Here is a 21,622-nt window from a genome sequence, read left to right as displayed (position 1 = left end):
AAAGTATTTTAAGGGTTAGAAGTCTATTCAGTTCACACTCAATGAGTGAAGTGACAAATTAGCTTTTTTAAAAAAATCTAACATTTCTCTTTTTTATTTGGACCATCTTTTATTCCTCTTCTGATCCTACACTTTGACGTGTGGTTGAAATCAGTATGTGAACACCAACCTCAGATTTCAGCCAGTTTGAAAATAAAAAGAATGATTTGAAAAATGAAGATAAAGTCAATCTGACTTAAAGTGAAAATATTTTAGTACAGGAACACCTATTTTTCAGGGGCATTTCCGCCAACATAACTGGGGAAATTTACCCATTAAAGTGTAGCAACATGAAATTGACTTAATATTGATCCTGCATTTTTCTGGTACATCACACTTCCACAAATTTAAATGAAAGGTTCACAAAATACTCCTAAATGCCACACCATAGCCTTATCAACTTAATTAGTGAATCTTATTACTATTACTTTATTAACAGAGAATAAGAGAGAGGATGTTACTAAAGCAGTAGAATTAATCAGAAAAAAACTCAGATACAAAATTCAGATAAAGTCAACTATAGTTTATTTTTTTAAGCCATCAGAACCAAACCAAACCAAACCCAACTCTTGCTCTTTCCCTTTAACTCAATACTTTTACCAGAGACTTAATAGTTCTTTAAATATCAATCCAATAGAGTTTGAGGCAACACAATATTTTGGATTCACTGCTGGTAATGAGAAAAGTCACCCAGTGAAACTTACAATCCACGGAGCTCAAATCCAACTTAAAATTGTGTGTGTGTGTGTGTATGCATTTATCCATCATTCTTCAACTGAGTCAACATACACCTCTTAAAAGATATTGAGCTAGTTTCTGTAAAGTTTATATTTGAAACATTTTTAGAATTATTTTGAGGGTGATCCTAACATACGAACTTCAAAGAAACACAAAGAGTCAGCATTTAAGTATGATAAAACTTGAACATCTAAGTATAAATATTAATTACCATTTTTGTTAGCAACTTTTAATTTCATGTTGATATGTCATTGTTTCAAAATTATTTTACAGAATATTTAATCTGCATAACAATGCAGTGGGGAAATACTGCTATACCCATTTATAGATTATGAAGATGTAGCCCAGCAAAGTTAAGGAACCTGCCCCAGTGGTTACTGAAACCGAAATGCTCCGGATGGTAATGGGAGGCAGCATTTATTCTTTCATTCATTCATTCATTTATCCCTCTTTAAGTCAAAAATATTAATTAAAGACCTACCCAAAGTGAGAAAAATTAAAAAGTAAACATTATCCAGGAATCAATTATCAGGAGTTCCGTTAAAAAGGATCTTACGCCCATTTCTCCAAAGAGGATATAGAAATGGCTAATAAAGCATGGAAAAGATGCTCAACATCACTACCTATCAGGGAAGTACCAACCCAAATCACAGGGAGGTGCCATCTCAGACCCATTAGGATGGCTATTATCAAAGCAAACAGACAACAAAATATCACACAGAACATAACAAATGCTGGCGAGGATATGGAAAAATTGGAGCCCTTGTGCATTGCTGGAAGAAACATAAAACAGTGAAGTCTCTGGAAAACATCATGTGAGTCCCTCAAAAAATTAAACAGAATTACTATATAATCGGGCAATCCCACTTCTGGTGGCACGCCCAACATACGTGAAAGCAAGGACTAGAACAGATACTTGCACATCCATGTTCACAGCAACATTATTCCCAACAGCCAAAAGGCAGAAGCAGCCCGAATATCTACTGACAGATGGACTGATAAACAAAAGGTAGCACATACAAACAGCAGAGTATTATCCAGCCTTAAAAAGGAAGAAAACTCTGACACATGCTACTACATGGATGAACCCTGAAGACACTGTGTTAAATGAATAACCCAAAAGTCAGATTTTGTAAAAGCCATTTATAGGCAGTCTCTTGAACAGATAATTCACAGAGACAAGAATTAGAGTAGTGGTTACCAGGGGCTGGGGGTGTGTGTGTGAGAAAATTAGAAGTTATTATTTAATGGGTATGGACTTTCAGACTGAAATGATGAAAAAGTTTTGGAGATGGGCAGTGGTGATGGTTGCACGATAGTGTCAATGTGCTTAATGCCATGAAACTATACACTTAAAAATGGTTCAAACAGCAAATTTTATGTCATGTATATTTTACTATGATAAAAAATAAGTATACATAAGATTAATAAAAATTGGCAAAGCTCTGGATCACAAAAAAAGTTTAAAAATTAAATTAAAAGCAGATATTAAATACTTAAGTCACTGCTCCAACAAAATAAGATGAGAAATTAATATAAAGAAAAAAAACAAATGTTTACTCTCGAGAGTGAACAAAGAAATGTTGGAATCAAGGATAGCAGACAGAGCTGAAAACTGTATTAAAATGGGGGGACTTAAAGAGCACCTATAGAACTGTAAGACAGCTGGCTTCTCTTAGTTTCAGCTGTCCTGTCAGCCACGCTGAGACTTCCTGGGCAGGAGACGAGAGAATTCCCTTCCTAGGTGGTCAGAGAGACCAAGGGAATTTTTGGGGGTATAACAGAACTGTGTTGCATCTTGACTGTGGTGGTAGTGAAAACTTATAGAACTGTATAACCCAAATACAATCAAGTTTAAGTATGTTATTTTTATAAATTAAAAGGTAAAAAACACAATCATACATATGAAAAAATCTTATTTAACACTGGTGACTAATAATTCTTAAACATTCTGATCTTTCTTCCCAAGAAGAAATCCAGAAAAATGCAAGTTTGCTAACACTGCAGATTGTAAAGATTTTTAAAAACTACAAAATGTAGACTTAATCTCTCTGTATCTTTAATATGTCCATTGGTGTATAAAGAATGAATAATAAATGGTTTGAGTGTGCAGGGGAGCAGGCAGCCAGGGGTCACTACCCACCATCTGAGGTAACAGGAGTATTAAGTACTGATAGCAGACTAGTAAATAAACAAGGTGAAAAGCAGTTCTTTCCATTTCAGCTGATGCTAAGAGACCAGCTGTGCAGTACTTTCTTAGTATAAAAATAATGAACTGTGCTTCTACCTTTATGTTTTTCTTCTCCAAGAGAACTCACTCTTCTTTCCCAATCTCTGGACAGTGGGTGAAAACAGGACCATTACTGGTGTTACAGTCTAAATGGAAGCCTCTGTCACTGAACACGACTTGAGACCTGACTCACTGTCACCATGCGTGCACGGTGTTGTCTGGCTTTCTTAACAGAGATGAATTATGGATGAAAATATCTCTGGGTTAGTATCTTCTAAGATCATTTAGAATGTTATCAAATCTATTTAGACCAAAAAAAGAGGCCCAGATACTTTTTCCTCTGACAGCCTCCATCCTGGCCCTTCGGTATTCCCAAATAAAACCCCTGACTCGTCTGCTCAAACCTGGAGCGCTATTATAATAGTTTAGACAACAAGCAAACAGTTCTAAAGGAGACGGTTGCTCTGTTTTTTCACAATTGCAGGGGAATAAGAAAGTGGCTAGAATCCCAGATCTTGATGAACAAGAGAGAGAAGGGAAAAGCTGAAGAACAGAGAAAAGGGGGGGAATGGCAGAGCAGGATTCACAGCGGAGGGCAGCTAAAAATGTAGAGGAAAAGTTAAATGAAGAAAGACAGGGGAGGGGAGAAGGAAGACATAATATTAAAAAAGAGACAGAGAAAGACTGTCAATAAAAACAGGTATAGTTTTGGACATAAGTTCCTATTTTAAAATCTTTAGCAGTCCTAAGGATCAGAAAGTTTATAGTGCCCAAGCAGCTGGCTGTGGAATTCAGAATAACACAGCACTCTGATGACTAGCATGAAGCTGTTTCGTATCAAATCACTATTTCCTTCTTTCTCCGCGGCCCTCCTTTTGCTGGGCGCACGCATGCTGTTAGGTTGTCTATCGGGTAGTCTAGCACTGGTCTGATCTGCTGGTTTTCCTTCTCATTCCATGGAGATGTAACGGAAACAATATGCACTTTCTTGCCTAATGAGATCTTCAGGGCTCGCTTGACTATTGTCGAGTTTCTAAAGCGTTTGTGGGGAATGCCTCAGATCAATGACTGCCTCAGCACCCCTTCTCTCGTGCTTTCCTTGACAGCACATGAATAAACGTATCACGAACCAGAGAAGTCCACTGGTCAGGTGCAAAGACGCCTTCTGGGGATTTCTGGGTCTCACGGCTACTTTCATTAATGCTTCATTTGCTTCATTTTCCCCTTCTTCCATGATATATAGGTAGGTTTTCTATGTTTTTTGGAAATAAGAAAACTTGAGTTCTAGCCAGGTTAAATGACTTGAGACCTGACTCACATACCACTTCACAAGTAGGGTGAGAGCAGTTTGGGAGGTTAGAGGGATCAAGACAGACCAACTGCTTTGGCTTGTCTTTATTATCCCCTAACTATCGAGTGTGCTGTGTACATCTCCCCCCATTATAACAAAACACTGTAACTTTCCAATAACACACAGCTTTCCCTTCAAAGGGAAAAGTTCGTTCCTTTCATGAATAATTATCAGTGTCATAAAAACAAAGATGCTCTAGTAACTCTCATGGAATGGAAAAATACAGAGATACATTTCTTATATTTTTAGGAAGAATTCAGGTTTTTCTGTAGTCTTATATGTAGAAGAAAAATTTTTATAATGAAAGGACAATTTATTTTCATAAAAACTTTCTGCTTGCGTTACATAGGGGTACATGGCTCCCAAAGAAGAAGTTCAGCCCCGGATAAATTAAGACAGATTTCTCCATTCTCTCATACACCTCTGTACTATAGAACATCATTGTTAGATCATAGAAATTGACCTGCTAACTTGAAATACGGATTAATTTGTTAAGTTCATTTCTGACAGTGGAAGATCCTTGAATACAGGATATAATGGCGAGGATGATAGCCACTAATGATGGCTGAATGCTTATGCTATGCTAAGCATTTTGTATGAACTCTCTCATTTAATCCTCGCAATGGCTTTATCATGTAGGAACAATGCTGTGACATTTCGCAGGGGAAGAAACTGAGTTCCTAGAGCTCAAACTCCTAACTCATCATACTATATGTGTCATATAAATATCATTTATTTGTGAGATTTATTTTATAATAAAATATTTACTTAAAAATAGTTTTTAAGATGTTTAAATAAAATTTGGGGAACATCTTTTAAGGAGAGAAGGAAAAAAACCCTTAAGTCATTAGGTCATCTGATTGTACACCACGATGCCAGTAAACTACTAAATGGTTACAGTGCGAAGACTGAGCCTAGGAAACTTGATAGTTTATAGTTTCATACTGTATTTAATGGTGCCTTGTGCTTAAGGTGACACTAAAAACACCGAAACCTAAAATTTCTCAGGAAGGACACCAGATGCAAGAAGAATCAAATTAAGATGAGAATAAAAATGAAGAACCCTTAAGGGCTTTTGCTTTTTTTTTTTTTTATTGTTTAGTTAAATGTCCTGGCTTATCTTCTATATGTTAACCAAATGTTTTCACTGTCCTATTTCTAACAATTTGAAGTTCCTTTAAAACTGAAGAACTCAATTCAGGGGAAAACTAGCCATATGAAAATTATTTAGGGCACATACTTGAAGCATCAGGGGTTGCATGCAGAGCACAGTATTGTCAAATTTTTGATGAAAACGTGTTATTTTAATTACTTACTATAGATGGAGGGCCAATGTTTTCTGTGGTTCTGCCTCATCTCAAAAAGGAAGTAACCGTAATTTCAACTATTGCTATTAACTTTTTTTCACTCCAAGCTGAAGAGGTCTGGTGATGGCAGAAGCAGGAGAGAAGGCTGTTGGAATTGCCCGCTGGAGGCACTGAGTATGCTGGCCCTGTGCTAGCTGGGAGCACACCGCCAGTCTGTTCCTCCATCGCTTCCTGTCTGCTTCCTTAATCCAAGAAGCAGCGGGGTCAGAAAAAGGAGGATGGCATTAAAGAAAAGGTCAGGATTAAGAAAGATGGAATAATAAAGGGCTCGTTTCCCTCCTCCCTTTTCTTTTCAAAAATGCCCTCAGTTTGGCAGGATGGTACTAAGAAACTTTCACAGGAAACAGCAAATTTGAAATACGCTGGACTGGTGTAAGCTTTTTATCTGATGGAACTGAATAGAGCTCTATTTTCAATTCTCATGAAGGCACGTGCCAACCAAACATAGCTCAAAACTGTAACATAGTTTTTCTCCTTAGCCCTTCTCTCAGAACATTTCATTCATGGTTGCAAAATCTTATCTGCATGATTATATAATCATCTTTGAATACTATCTTTCTTCTAAGAAGCAAATAAAATATCAACAAGACTTGTGATGTAAACAATCTCACTTTGAACCTTTTATGAACAAATAGATATGAAACTGCACGCTTCTCTGTTGTTTTGTTTTCTGAATTCCTTGATCTTTCAATAGGTTTTCACAAAAGAATTAATTCACAGAGCACAATCGTTGAACTCAGCAAAATGAAAGCAATCAGAAGGTTGCCATTGTTACTAATATGCAAATCCTACCCATTGTTTTATTCATTCTTAATTTAATAGCCTAAATGCAAAAATAGCAATTTTTCTCCCCTCCTTTTACACAGAACAACATAAAAATAATATATACGAATATACACATTTATTTTTAAGAATACTGTGATGAAACGGGAAGAAGGTAGATTTAGCTTTTAGCCATTAGGATTCCGGGCACACTTCTGTTACTATCTGATTTAGCCAGGTCACTACTTAAAGTCTAAATTGCTTCATCAATAAAATTCAGGAGTTGGAATAGAAAAATGATTTTTTAAATTTTGTTTTAGTAGCAGAATCTTTAATTGAAACACTCTCAGCCGGTAGAACTCAATCTATAAAACAAGTAAAACTGAATGCTGCTGTTCAGGGGTAGGGAAGCCACTCAGACTCCTGTGAATAGTTTGGAACAACTGCTTTTAATGGTCTCTGAGGTCCTTTTTACGTCAGACACACTTGTTAGGACACGAGGCTGTATGACTTTCTTCAGATTCTACCCCACTTTCACACTCCATCACTTCCACATTCAAGTCTGAAAACATAGCAACTATTTCTTTAAAGGAAGTAATAAAAAGTTTATAAATTTTCTCAGGTTTATATGAGAAAGAGTTTAGCCCCAGACAATAAAGAAGCAGAATAAGAGATAAGGTGTCTTAGTATATATTCTACTAATATATCTAGAAAAAAGTAAGCTTTGAAGGGTTATATCAGAAAATCTTTTTTTAAATATTATTTATTTAGAAATGCATTATTACATTAAAAGCATGTATGTAACTAACTCATTTTAAATTGTGTAAGTTATTTGTTCAGAGTAGTTGCTGGCAGCTCATAGAGACAATTCATCTGCATTACACCCATGGGAAAATAGGCCTGACAGGAGGCATTATTTTCATTTTATAGGTATAAATATTGAGGTAAAGAGTGAGCCACAGCAAAACATAGAACACGATACTCCAAGTAACTATTCAGATTTTTTTTTCTGGATAAGTAAACTCATTGCTTCCGAAAGATTTTTGTGATGGGCCTTAAAATTATACCACATGGGGAAAAATTATTTCCTCATCAATAAGACAATGTGCCTCAATTTTACTAACTTGCTTTAGCTGTTGCCCTGTGAAATAAATCCATATAAGAAAAGTCTGCCGTGTCCAAGTTTGTGAAACTGCCTTACTTTAAGCAAGAAAAACTTAGTTTTACTACTAGCTAACAACAGTTTTAATCAACTAAGAATACCAAGCATTTATTATTACCTAAGACATAGAATTTGATAAACTGTAATTAATACTCCTGTTGCTCTAAATGCCTTATGGATATTATCGCATTTAATCCTCACAACAAGGTATCATTTATACCCACCTTTTACAGACTAGAAAACTGAGGCATGGAGAGGTTAAGTGACTTGCCCCAAATCACAGAGCCTGTGGATGGCACCAGGATTTAAGGAACAGACGGCTGCAGGTACCACACTTTTAACCATTATGTTATCCTGCCTCTCATTAAGTAATAGTGCCTCTTAAAATATTTATCTGAAGATAATGCCTTAATACAATAATACAAAATTTTGCTTTAGTCTGTTATTTTCCCTCTAATTATCTCCTGCTGAGAGACTAAGTTTTTCTGTATGTAATTAATTAACTACGAAGACTTCTGCCCTATGTTTGCCAGTTGCGTATAACATAATGTACATAGTCCAGCTGCACGCTTTGAGATATAGCCATACAAATAATGGATCATATTCGTGGAAAATATTCAACAATTTTCTGGTACTAAGACCAGAGTCTGACCCTCTTAAGGAGCACCTTTCCTCAGTTGGGTTCTTTAGGCTCCAGATTCTTACTGTTTCTATTAAGGTGATAACTTTTACTTATGTAGAATTTTACTCCTAAGGTTGAATTTATCTTCATAAAACATTCCTTGAACAAACTGAAAGATACTCGTAATATAAACTAAATTGACAACTGGGTTGAAGAACAAATTTCTAATATAAATATAATCTGTTTTTTTTGTTTCTGTTTTTTTTTTTTTTTCAAGTGGAGGTACTGGGGATTGAACCCAAGACCTCATGCATGCTAAGCATGCGCTCTACCACTGAGCTATACCCACCCCCCGCAACACAATCCGGTACTCTAAGGAATATTAGTTTCTCTCCCTACTTAAATATAGCCAAGACTAGAGAATTGAGTAGCTCCATTTTTCTTGATAAAATAAAAAAGCTGTATACTTCAAAAATTATGACAAATCGGTATTGTTCCTAACATTGTACCTACTATTGGCCTTGAGCCTAGCAAACCTCTTATGTATGGTAAGTAGCCTAGAAACATTTTCGAGTAACCTAACCATGTTTTGCTTAAGAGAACACAGAACGCCATCGAGGAATGGGCATGGACTGGTGACCAGGAAGTCTGGTGTTGATAAATAGTCTGTATTAATTTAAGTGTAGGCAATGACAGAACTTCAAATACAATTTTAAAGTTTACCATTTGATCAGTCATTACAGTAACATGGGTACTCTGTGGAGAAGTGCACGTGTACTGAGGCTTCTGTTAGCGTGTAACAAGATACCATGAAGCTGCTAGAAACAAGGAAATACGAAAATAGCGTCAAAAAGACACTGCCTGTACTTTCTCCATTGTCCAAATGTCACACAGCTCCCGGGAACCCTAGGGGTGGTAATAACTATGGAAGCAGTTCCTACCAGGTTCTTCCTTAAAGGAGCCTCTTGAACACTGCTGGGTTCTGACTCTGGTCCGTATGGGCTTGGAAAAGTCAGAGAAAATGTTGGCTGCACTTTTTCAGGCCGATTTGCATATGTTCTTTAGTATGCAGAATGTCTCTGTATATAATTTAATTGTTGTTGGGGGTTTTTTTTGCCTCTATTAATACATATGCAAATGACTCCCACTTGCAGCTGTGCTGTATTAATCATATGTGTGCTTCTGTCTGTCTGCCCTGCAGGCTCAGGGTCGAAGGGAGAGGAAAAGAGGGAATTCATTCTTCTAACCTGCAAGAAAACTCACTCATGCAGACAGAAGTCCAACAGCAAACCACACACCAGGGCTGCGACTGAAATGAAGAGCAGCTGATCATTTGTCAACCAGCATGGCAATGACTGTGACCTAAAAGTTACACTGAATAGTAGAGAATCATTGCAAGTATTCATCCCTGTAAGTAATTCCTTCAATAAGGAGGTAAAAAGCCTCACACCTAGACCTCTCCATATGGTTATTTCCTCCTTATTGATTTTCTGGGGGTTTCTCTTGGTCAGACACGAAAGCCACGCTCAGTCACTCACAGTGCTCTGGGAAATACGAAACATTCATCTGTGGCCTGTCATAATTATTGACCTCTTCAGAGACTGGCAGGAGGCTGATAAAAAGATGAACTTCATTTTTTCATCCACATCTACCTTGATGTTACTCTGTATAAGATAAAAACTGAAGCCATTCCCACTATGACTACCATGTACCCTTGATAGATAGGAAAAAGACTGATTTTAGTTGATATTTTGTGTAATTCATTCTCTACTGTTATCACACGTCATCCATCATTTTCTTCATCCTAGAGAATGCATGTTACTGATGTTACTGGCTGCTGGAAATGTAGCCTTACGTGATTTCATTTGTGTCAATTTGTGATTGAGTCTTTACTGCAAAAATATTATTATGCATTTAAAAAATAATCCTACCAACAATCAGTAAAAGGTGAATTAACTCAATAAAAATTCTTGAATGAATGCTACTTGCTTATTTGAGTAAAATACAACTATCCAGGAAGATTTCAGTCTTTTTTTCTCCCCGCTTATCACTATTAATCATTGGCTGGAGTCAACATTTTTGGCTTCCTATAGGTAGAACAGGTGGCAACAATCGTTTGGCCAACACGAATACAGTATTTATAAACTGAGAAATAAGTGGATAAATATTTCCTTCTAATTTCAAATCTTAGAAGTCTAGTTACAAAATAGAAATCGAATACCGCACTATAGTTTCTACTATTAAAAAGTTCATGATGCCTATTAAGTAAGATGCAAATTAAAGACAATGAATATGAGAAATAAATGTTAGATGGACTGTTGCCATCATTTGGTTTCATTAATTAGAAACAGACGATTTCCTTAGCTGATTTTATCTAGTCACAAATGTCCAAAAGATTCAAAGTGTACGCTCTCTTGCTTAAATAATTATACTCACTTCTTAATATTGAAATGAAGCTAGATTAAATTTCCATATAAAATAATCTCCCTCCTTTGAAAAGAGACAATATCAGGAGAACACAAATCAGAAAGTATCCCTGGTTCTTGGAAGAAGAAAGTAGTTTGAAGAGGAAGGGGAAAGAACAAAGAGAAGGGGGTAAACTCAGTAAATGAAACTGCTAATTGGCTTGTTACTATTTTGATAATGCATCCTTCTGTTACATAGAAACAGCTTACTTTAGTGTTGTATTGGCAAGGTGAGTCAGACTGAGTCAAAGCACGTCCAGCAGCTCATACGCTTCTGCATACTTCGGTACACACACTAACAAATGATGTACAAGTTAAACTAATGTTGCAGTGTTTGGTCTCTCTCTCTCTCTCTCTCTCTCTTTCAAATTATGACTTTAAAAGAACTATATAAACTGTAATAAATGCTAAAACACATTTTTTTATGCAGCAGTCCACGGTTATAATAAGATAAAGGGAGGGAGGAGCACAAGAGAGAGAGCTACAATTTTCTCATATACTAAGAATCCTCTAATAGGGGTTGAAAAAAATATATAATGTTCCCTGGTCTTCAAAATTGACATCATTTATTCCAGAAATTAATCATATGCTGATCTGTTATTTTATTAAAAGTGATTATGAGCATTAGCTCATGATAGGTTTTCATTTTATACATATGTACTGAGCACCAGCAACTTGTTCAGCCTTCTCCTGAGCACGTGAGAGACATTATTGAATAACAGCAAAAGGACAGTCCCTGCTCTGGTGGAGCTTAGAGGATACTTGAAACAGACAGACAATAAATAAGGAACATGATAAGGAAGTTATGCAGTATGTCTGAAGATGACTAGTGCTATAGGAAACAAGCAGAATAAGGGAAACAGGAAATGCGTTATCTCTGGGAGGGTAATTTTATGATTTCAGGGGTTAGAGTAAGCCTCGGAGAGATGACGTCAGAGCAAATTCTTGAATGAGGCTGAGATAAGAATTAGCCTTCCAGGTAGAGAGAAGAGTCTTGCAGGTAGAGGCACAGGTAATAAAAACTCTAAGGTGGCTTTATTAAAACAGATAAACAGTAAGGCTCTACTGGACAGCACAGGGAACTATCCCCAATATCTTATATAACCTATAATGAATAAGATATGAAAAGGAATATATGTATAAATGAATCACCATGCTGTTCAACAGAAATTAATACAACATTGTAAATCGACTATACTTCAATTAAAAAAAATCCATTCATCACATGGTAGCTAACCAACTGAAAAAAAAAAAAAACAACTCTAAGGTGGGAGCGTACCTTGCTTGGCAAAGAGTTGGAGCACACTGAATACGGTAGTGGGAGCATTTATACACATAATTTTTAAAACACTGTAGTGCCAAGCATGGTACTAGGCATACAGTGTTTTCACAAGGATGAAAATTAATTTACATAGGAAACTAATCATTAATATTCAGCTTAATTCCAATGTTATAAAGAATAGATAACTAACAAAAACAGATACATAATTTATTTTAAGTGTAATGCTAAGATTAATTCTTCACCCTTTCATTTAGTGAATATTTATTGAGTTCATAAAATATTTCAAGCACTTAGTTAAGTGCAAACGATGGTGAGTCAATGACTTCATAGATTTTATCATCTGGTAGAAGCCAGAAAGTAGGATTTAAAACATATTCTACAAGGGCTGTGAGGGGGGAAATACAGTGTGCTCTGGAAATCCTTAAGAGTTGGTAATCCAGACTTGGGGACAATGAAAACTTCACTGAAAAAGTGAGGTTTTCACTTGCAACGTCAGGGACAGGTGGGAGCTGGCTTGGTAAAAGACGGTGGGTAGCAAGGTTTCTGGAAGAGCAAATGCCACCTGTAAAGATCGGAGGGGAGAGAGAGGGTCATGGGGATCATCTTCCCTTTAATTAGCAGAAGGGCATGATCAGGTTTTCTAAAATCAGGAAGACCATTCTGACAAATGTAGAGAGTGCGTTGACAGGGGCAAGATGGAGACAGAAAGACCAGTCAGGGGCTACTGTGGTAAATTGTGCAGGCAGTGAGGGAGGCCTGACCCACAGAGTGACAGTTAATACGGAAAGAAACAGATGGATTCCTGATGTAGTTAGAAGGTGGAATGAATAGGTAATGAATGAATAGGTGTAGAGGAAGAGGGAAGAAGAGAAGTTAGTAACAGCGCCCATGGTTTCTGGGGTTGACCAATAGATGGAATGGAGCCATTTGCTAATAAGGCCAGACAATGAGCTGGTCTGGGAGCAAGGAAGAGAACTGGCAAGGTCCGTGTTATAGTTGGTTTATTGTGTCTGTAAACACCTGTGCTCCCCCCGCTAGCCTGTATGAATCTGAAGCTCAGGAGAGACTTAAAAGCACAGAAAAAGCTCAGAGGAGACAAGGACAGATATTTCATTAGAAGAGAAATAAATAAATTGGTGCCTGGGAACAACAAGTTAATTTGTATGCTTTATATGCATAATTCAGATTAAGCCATTTTTTCTCTGTAAAAAAAGAAAATAAATATTTGACAACATTCAGACCATTTTAACTGCTCCTAAAAGTACACAGTACGATGACTTTTAAAATGTAAATTATGTTTTATTCCATGGTAATTTTTTCATTATTTCATCCAGGAATATAAAATGATATGTAAGTAGTAAATAGTGGTTTAGCTTAAAACATGCTTTTTTCATTTTGCTGGTCTTTTAAAACAACTGTACTCATCATTATTCCCTCTTTATTTAATAAAGGCCCTGGTTATTGGTTTTACTTAAGATAATATTATCCGAGTGCAAACAATTACATGCAGAAGTTTATTTCAAAAGAAAACACAAAGGGTAGCTAAACAAAGTCAACCATGAGTAGAAGTAAATTTACAGTGTCCCTTCTTAGATGTAGATGTTCAAAAAGAGAAGCCTGAATTAACATAAATCTGTGTAAAGAGGCAAGAAATTGAACATGCCAAGTCCGAAGTAGATGGCTATCACTATGAACCCTGCTACCTCCTTCAGTATTACAGTGCATAAAGAAACTTATATTAGTACCAATTAATCAGTATTATTGTATAAGTTTATTAGCAGGTTACTGAGTTAGCAAATGTCCTAAGAAGGGCAATGTTTCCAAAGTTTAAAATAAAATCGCCTGTACTTGGAAAAAGCAAATATAATTGTTTCAAAACCATGGATTTTGGACTCTGTGACCCAGTTTTCTTCCTTGTTAAATGGAGTTATTATTAATACGTAACACAGAGTACTGTAGTAAGAGTTAAATGAGATAACCCTTGTGAAAGTCTTACCAGAGAACCCAGTATTAGAATCTAGGACTGAATCTTAATAACTTAAAAGAAAATCGTAGTAACTGAAAGGGACTCCGAAGTGATGAAGTCTACTCTAGGTATTATTAAGGGATGGAAAATGGAGACTTATCAGAGTGTAATTAAAAAGCAGAGTTTGGAGAAAAGTAAAACTGGCTCATGCATTATACTCCACCACGACAGAACTCCTCAGACGCAGGTTCACAAGACTGGGGAGAATGTCAGGTATGGCCTGAGATGTGACTTCTGACGAGACATTGCAGTTAGCCTGTCTCTGATCCATCTGGACAGGTTTGTGGAGAAGAAAAGAATCTGGATGCTATTTTAATGCAAAGAGAGGGAGAGTATTACAAGGTCTCCTTTGCAGCTCTGAGGAGAGCTGAAGTCAAGGTCCAGGATCGATGAACGCAGTGTCAGGTTTATGAGTAGAACAGTAGGTTGGTGTAGGCGCCCCACCAAAGACGAGAGTCGGTTGGTTTACTTCAAAGAAAAGCCAGATTCTCTGTCATGACACGCGTTTAAATACATGCTTGGATTTGAGTACTATTTTAAAATCATGAGCAAACCGTGTGTGTTGCTTATGTATATGTGTTGTATTGGTGCTAATGGCCTATCATCAAAGAGTTTTAGATTATTAATTCTCTTATTATACTACAGTGTTGATTTACTGGGATTCTGTAAAAGTCATATATTTTAATGGATAGATGCCACTTACATAAAAAGATCTTTATCCTATTTATACATCAATTTTAGTTGAAGTAAGAGTTAATACATTTGGTGTCCTTTTCTTGTTTTCTGATAAACAAATTTTTTGGTATCTTTAAATTTTAAGGGAATCTGGTATCATAAGGCTGGAGATAAAAATTTGTGCCTAATATTCTAATACTATGTTTCTAGGAAAAGAGGTTTGGATTGCTGTCTAATGAAGCTACTGCCTACTAGAACCCTGCAGTGAAACATAGAGCCTCCAACTCTCCCACGCTCATCACTAATCCGTCGGTGAAAGGAAATGAGAATGTTTCATTTGCTTTGAAAAATGACAGCCTCAATCCCTAAAACTCCGATTTTCCACATTCAAATCTTTTGCTGGATATTCCTCCCTCTTCCTGTAATTCCACGGCTCGTTTTAGCTTCACTGATGACAACCACTTCTCCATACTGCGGGTATTTCCCAGATTTCAAAGGATTACGAATATTGTTACTTTTATTGTCCCTATGGCTCCAACACTTCCCAAGGTATTTCCAGCTCAAAGAAACAGACACACTAGCCGTTCAGAGAAAAGGCAGAATAGGAGTGGCTGTCGTTAACCTCTACAGAACACACTACGTCTCAGCTCCTCCCATGAGACTCACCGGCTCCTCAGAAACCCACCAGGTCTTCCCACAATTCCCTGTGCCGACCAGATGTACCTGTCTCGATGCTACAATATAAAGCTGTATTTTGCTTATAGACTGAGGTCATCTATCATGACAGTGCATCTTCATGAATACAATTTTATTTTATTAAGCACCAGTGCTTTATACCTAGCCTTACCAGCATACTGTGTCTTTTAGGCAAAGGAAAATACAAACCTTCTCACAAGGAGAGATTAACCCTACTATTAGATGACCTGTTATTCCTATTAAATAACTGTGTAACTATAAAGTCCGTAACAACAGACACTAGGGGAATAGGATGTTGATTCCAGGATTTAAACAGTTGATGAAAAGATACCTTTAATATAATTTCCTTGATATTCCTTCCAACTCCAGAGACAAAATGTCTAAAGTCACTTGGATGTCTGGTAAAGCTGTCACTGACATTCACGGATACATGGATATATATCTTCTGCAGGGCTGAAAAAGATCTTAATGAGGATGTCTGGATACAGTTGAGCTCATTTAGGCACCTGCTTTTTTGGTCTACTTATCCATGCTTATCCAACTGAGCCGGTATCAGCAGGAGAATAAAGAGATCTACAGAGTGCTTCAAAAATACTGGGCATCTTGCACAATTTTAAACGTAATTTTTGTTAAGTTGTCTTGATCCATAAGCATCTGAATCTCTTTTGTAGTTTTTTGTTGTTCTTTCTGTCTTGATGAGGACCATTCTGTGACGAAATTATGGCATACAGCAATCAAAGCAAAACCACAGCTCATTTTGTTAGATCATACCAGGCAATAAAAAATTAAAATAAGCTATCTTTAGCATGGAAAACGGGGCTAAAAATTAGAAGAATCAACTTCTGGTTGGAGAATCAGTACACACAAATTTAAAAACAAAAGAGTGTGAGACAAATATCACGCGTGAGTTTTATTTTGCTTTAACAGGATAATAGCTGTTTTCGATGTTTACTTAACCTTTGTCTCTGGCGCAGCGTCCGCTGACTCACCTGCAGCTGGAGCGGACCTAAGCCCGGCGTCGCGGCGGCAGCAGCTGCCATGGTCGTTGGGATCAGCTGAACAGGGTAAGGGTCACCTACGGAAGAGAATCACAGAAGCGTCAGCACCTTTTATCTACTCTCCACCTGCAAATTAAACTCACGCATTCACTCCTTCCAAAAGCCTGCTTTTGTGCGCCTTGCTGAGGCCTAATGAAAAGCGCTATTGTGCAGCTTTTTACTAACACTCTTTTCACAATTCTGGCTGAGAGAGGAATGTGAATAAAAGGCACAAGCAATTAAGGCGGAAACCTCATCCTTTTTTCATGATGTATTTAGGAAAATGAGAGGAAAGAGTGCACACTGATCAGAGGGCTGCACTTTTTTATACACACACGTACATATACACACACACACCCCTGATAATCCTGATATGACACACTGACTCCTTAGCGAAGTTAAAATGTTATTAGACAGGGAACTTAACTAAACTTCAATCTATTTTAACAAACTAGACGCTGAAAATTTAGGCCAAGGAGCTTATCTTGTCAATGCTACGTTACTGCCTCGATTCAAATAACCTCTTAAATTTGTCTTCAGGACAAATTCATCATAAAGAAAATATTTAATGCATCTTTAAAAGTTATATAAAATATTGGTTATCTTTATTATTCCAGAGACAAATGTTTATAAAATAAACCATAAAGAAAACAGAACATAGTTTCCCCCTCAAGGGACTTCTGTTTGTGGGAATGTTGGAAAAAATTAAATTTTAGCAATTCAAATTAAAGTTCTATATATATGATCTATATACATACAGAGACACACACAAACATATATACACATATAGAAGACTGTAACATATGTTTTTGATGTAAATAAAAATTTTTTCCCACTTAGTAAAGAGGTGCAACAGACTCTTTGCACAGAACACAGTGATACGCTAATAGATGTGGACATATTTAGATATTTGAAATATAACCATAGCAAATAATGGAATTTAATAACTGTAAGAGCAACTTTCTAACATACAAAGGTTTTTTTTAGAATTCTAATTTGTGAAAGCTTGTTGAATGTCAAATGTATGGAAATATAACTGAAAAGAACTCTTTAATATATTCATTCAAAAATATTTATTGAGTACCCACTATGTGTCAAGCACTGCTGTTGATACTAGAAACAGAGGTTTAAAGAAGACTCATGTTCAGAGGTAGATTTATTGGGAATTTACTGAAGCTTTCCTTGGGGTTCTGGGAAGGGTCCCCAACAGTGTGTTCACAGGGTCATATGTTTTTATATTCGTAAACTTCCTCAATTTTTAACTTTGTTGTGATTTCTTCTTATAAATGAATATCCTCTTTTACACTTTATATATATATATGAAAATCATATATATACAGTTTTCATATTTTTCTTCTTAAATAAGGTCCCCCAAATTGTATGTTTCAGGCTTCAAAATACATGAATCTACCTCTGCTGATCTGGCCTTACAGCTTAATAGGAGAAAAAGACAGAGATATTTCAGTGACTAGTATAAAATATAATGACTGGTAGGACAGGGAAGTATATAATGCCATGGACTACACTGAGAGTGCCCCAAACCTGGTCTAAAAGGTCAAAGATGGCCTCTAGGATGAACTCATGGTTAAGCTGAAACTTGAATTAAATGAAAGCTAGCCAGGTAAAGAAAAAAGGACGAATGTTGCAGGAAAGAAAATAATTTTTGTTAAGACTCAGTGTCAAATGGGAGTGTTATATCACAGCCCAGTCCCTGAAATGCTCAAGTACAGAGTTCAGGTGGGAAAGCAGAGATAAATCGGTCTGCAGAGGGAATCAGGAGCCAGACTATGTACTGCTTATAAACAACATAAAGAATATAAAGTTTATCTTATGGGATAAAGGTTAACTACGAACATGGAAAAAAGATGGGTTGAGTAAAACCACTTGGTTGGAAGCTGTAATCTGTACTAAAAAGATGCAAAACTCTGTATAGTACGTAACGATGGCCTAGGTTAGGGTGGTGATGTTGGGAGGAAGAATGATGGAGAAAGTCAAGTGATACTTAAGAGACAAAACTGACAAAACTTAATGGTTATTTACATATGAGAGTAAGAAAAGACTCAAAGATGACTCCCAAGATTTTTCACTTGAACAGCTGACTGGAGAGTGGAACTATTTGTTGGGTTTGCAAATATGGATGAGAAGCAAGACTGCCAGGTTGAGCCTGTCAGGTGGGGAGGTAAAGGGGAAGGAATAAAGAGTTCTGTCTGCGACGTATTAAGTTTGGTATTACTATCAGATACTCAGCTAGAGGTGTTCACTGAGGCACCTGATCAACATGTTAGATTTTAGGGCAGAAATCTACATAAGAGACATAAATTTGAAAGTGGTCAGCAGATCTCTGGAGTTTAAGCTATAAGCCTTCATGAGACCATTTAGGAGTGAACTGTAGATAAAAAAAGAGGTCCCAGGATTGGATTATGGGCTATACCAACATTTAGAGTTAGGGAGACAGGTAATTAGCAGAAAAACTGGGGAGAAATGTAAATGGTGAAGAAAGATTTTCAGTAAGAATGATCAGTTTTATCAAATTCGGGACTGAGTGATGAAGTCACTGGTAACTTCAGCAAGGACTGTTCCACTGGAGTAGGGGGAGGGTGTCTAATGGAGTGAGTGTGATCAAGAGAGAATGACTAAAAGAAAGGAACTGGGGGCAGTAAATATAAATCCTTGCTTTCCAAAGTGAAGTTCTCAAGTGCAGCTCTGGCATCACCTAAAAGTTCGTTAGAAACACCGAATTTCAGACCCCACCCCAAATTTAACGTGAAGGCAGGCTCTCAGATGACTCCCACTTCTTGGTGTTTCGTCCTTGTGCAGTTCTCTGCCCTGTGGGCTAGGCCTAGTAACTGCCTTGTCATCAACAGAATAAGGCAAAAGTGCTGTGATGTTACGTTTGAGTTTAGGTCACAAAAAGACTCCGGCTCTGTCCTGCTTGCTCCCCCGTCCCCCTCACCCCAGCTAGCAGCTATGTTGTGAGCTGCCCTACGGAGAGGCTCACACTGCAGAAGACTCATGTCCTCAGGCCAACAGCAAGCAAACGCACAAGGCCTGCCAACAACCCAAGGAGGGAGCTTTGAAGCCGACTCCTCCCCAAGCCAAGCCTAGGGATGACCAGAGTCCAGGCCAGCACCCTGGTCTCAGTGATGTGAAAGATTCTGAGCCTGAGTGGGGCTGTGTCTAAATAATTGTTACTTTAAGCCACTAGGCTTTGGGACAATTTGTTAAGGCAGTAAGCATACACCTTCTGAATTAGAATTTAAATTGTAACAAGATTCCCAGACTACCTGTAAGCGTTTGAGAAGTACTGAAACTGTCTGTTTCATACTGAGGTATGTTGTTATTGAAGGATGAGTGGTTAAAAAAACTTTACTACAGAAGTATACACTGGTAAAAATTGGAGCATGCTTGTATGCCAGTGAGACAGATCTAGTATACAGGGAAAAAAAAACATTGGTGATACAGGAGAGGAGACAACTGATGTTACCTGGTGAGGCTTTACTCGTCATTTAATCCAGAAAACACTCTATCTGGTTTTATAAAGAGAAGTTTAAATGTTTAAAAGCCGAATCTGAATTTATGCAAACTAGCTGAAATAGCAAATATTACAGTATGCCTATTACAACTGCCAACTTAAATACTTGAAATTCTGTAGTTCATTAATGTTCCTTATTTAATGAATATAATGTTAAAATTACAGCAAAAGTAAGAGACTGTGGTGTCTTCACAGTGATAATCCATTTATATAATTTATTTCCCCTGTTGAAAATCAATTAATAAGCACTCATATCATCTACCACGTGATCAGAACTCTGCCAGGTGCCATAGGAGACAAAAACAAGGAAACACACAGAACTTGGTCTCCAGCCATCTGCTACCTGCCCGGCTTCTCCAAGGAAAGCACCTGTCTGGGCAGTAGTGCCCATGAGTGGGCGCTGTAGGAGCTAAGGGAGAACTAATTCCAGGCTTCAGTCTTTAGAGAATGAAGGCGAAAATAAGAGGGAGTTTGGCCTGGAAGATCTGGCAGGTGAGGAGGGGCGAGCCGTTTCAGGCAGGGTGAAACGCAACATAGCATGAGTGCTGAAGACATGGACGGAAAACCAGTTTAACTCACAGGTGATAGAAGAAAGTACAGGGAAAAGAGAAAGCAGGAAGCTGGGCGAGTGTTCATACTCCAGACCTGAGGATATTTGGACATAAAAGGTGACAGATATGAAATGAAGTTTTACAATATTTACAATTTTAATTAAAGAGTTTAAGTAATAGGAGGTCTTAAAGAAGGCCCTGGATTCAAACCTAGAGATACAGATTCACTCATAAATTTGGACTGATGGCAAACACCCACAAAGGTGTTTTGGGTACTTTCCAATTACTAGCATCCAATTAACAACAAAATTTGTATTATATGGGCATTAAAGGTCATTAGTTAAAACTGAGACTATTCCATAACATTTTTAAAATGCATCTACATGTTAGAATCTTTTTAAAAATTTTTATTTTTTGGCTGTTATTTTTTGGGGGGAAGGTAATTATGTTTATTTATTTTTAGTGGCGGTACTAGGGATTGAACCCAGGACCTCACGCATGCTAGGCACACACTCTACCACTGAGCTGTACTTTCACCCTCATTATTAGAATCTTATCATTTTTCATCTCCTGCATTCATGGATGTATATTAATGAAATGAATATAAAGTTGTCTTTCTTTTGAATATGTATACATATGCATAATATAATGTTACAAATAATTTATATGTGTATTATGGGCTGAACTATGCCCTCCCCACCAAGTTTTATATGTTGAAGTCCCAAACCCTAGAATCTCAGAATATAACTGTATTTGGAGATAGTGTGTTTAAGAGGCAATTAGGGCAAAATGAGGTCATCTGAGTGGGCTATAATCCAGTATGACCAGTGTCCTTATAAGAAGGGACAACCATGTGAGGATAGAAGTCAGGGAAAGGCCTCAGAATGAAATCCACGCAGCTTGACACCTTGATCTTACATTTCTAGCTCCCAGAACTGTGAAAAAAAATAAACTTCTGTTGCTTAAACCATCCAATTTGTGGTTTCTGGTCATGGCAGCCCTTGCAAACTAATACAATGCCTTTGCCATATACTGTTTCATATCAATGTGTTTGATGATTAAGTGAACTGGAGAAAACAAAAGGCTG

General features: G+C 37.2%; 1 protein-coding gene across 12 annotated transcripts in view; it reads right to left on the bottom strand.

Annotated features, from left to right (window-relative positions):
- The window catches only part of SOX5 (SRY-box transcription factor 5), a 377,294-nt gene that overhangs the window by 81,251 nt on the left and 274,421 nt on the right, over window positions 1-21,622 (bottom strand). For all 12 annotated transcript variants that reach the window (XM_072954196.1, XM_006199937.3, XM_006199939.4 and 9 more), the window contains one exon: window positions 16,405-16,490. In XM_072954196.1, the coding sequence (XP_072810297.1) occupies window positions 16,405-16,490 (86 nt within the window). The remainder of the gene's footprint in view (window positions 1-16,404; window positions 16,491-21,622) is intronic.

Source organism: Vicugna pacos, chromosome 34, assembly GCF_048564905.1.
Source record: "Vicugna pacos chromosome 34, VicPac4, whole genome shotgun sequence".
Taxonomy (NCBI): Eukaryota; Metazoa; Chordata; class Mammalia; order Artiodactyla; family Camelidae; genus Vicugna; species Vicugna pacos.
Note: the sequence above shows the minus strand (reverse complement) of the source record. Positions and strands in the feature narration are given on the sequence as shown.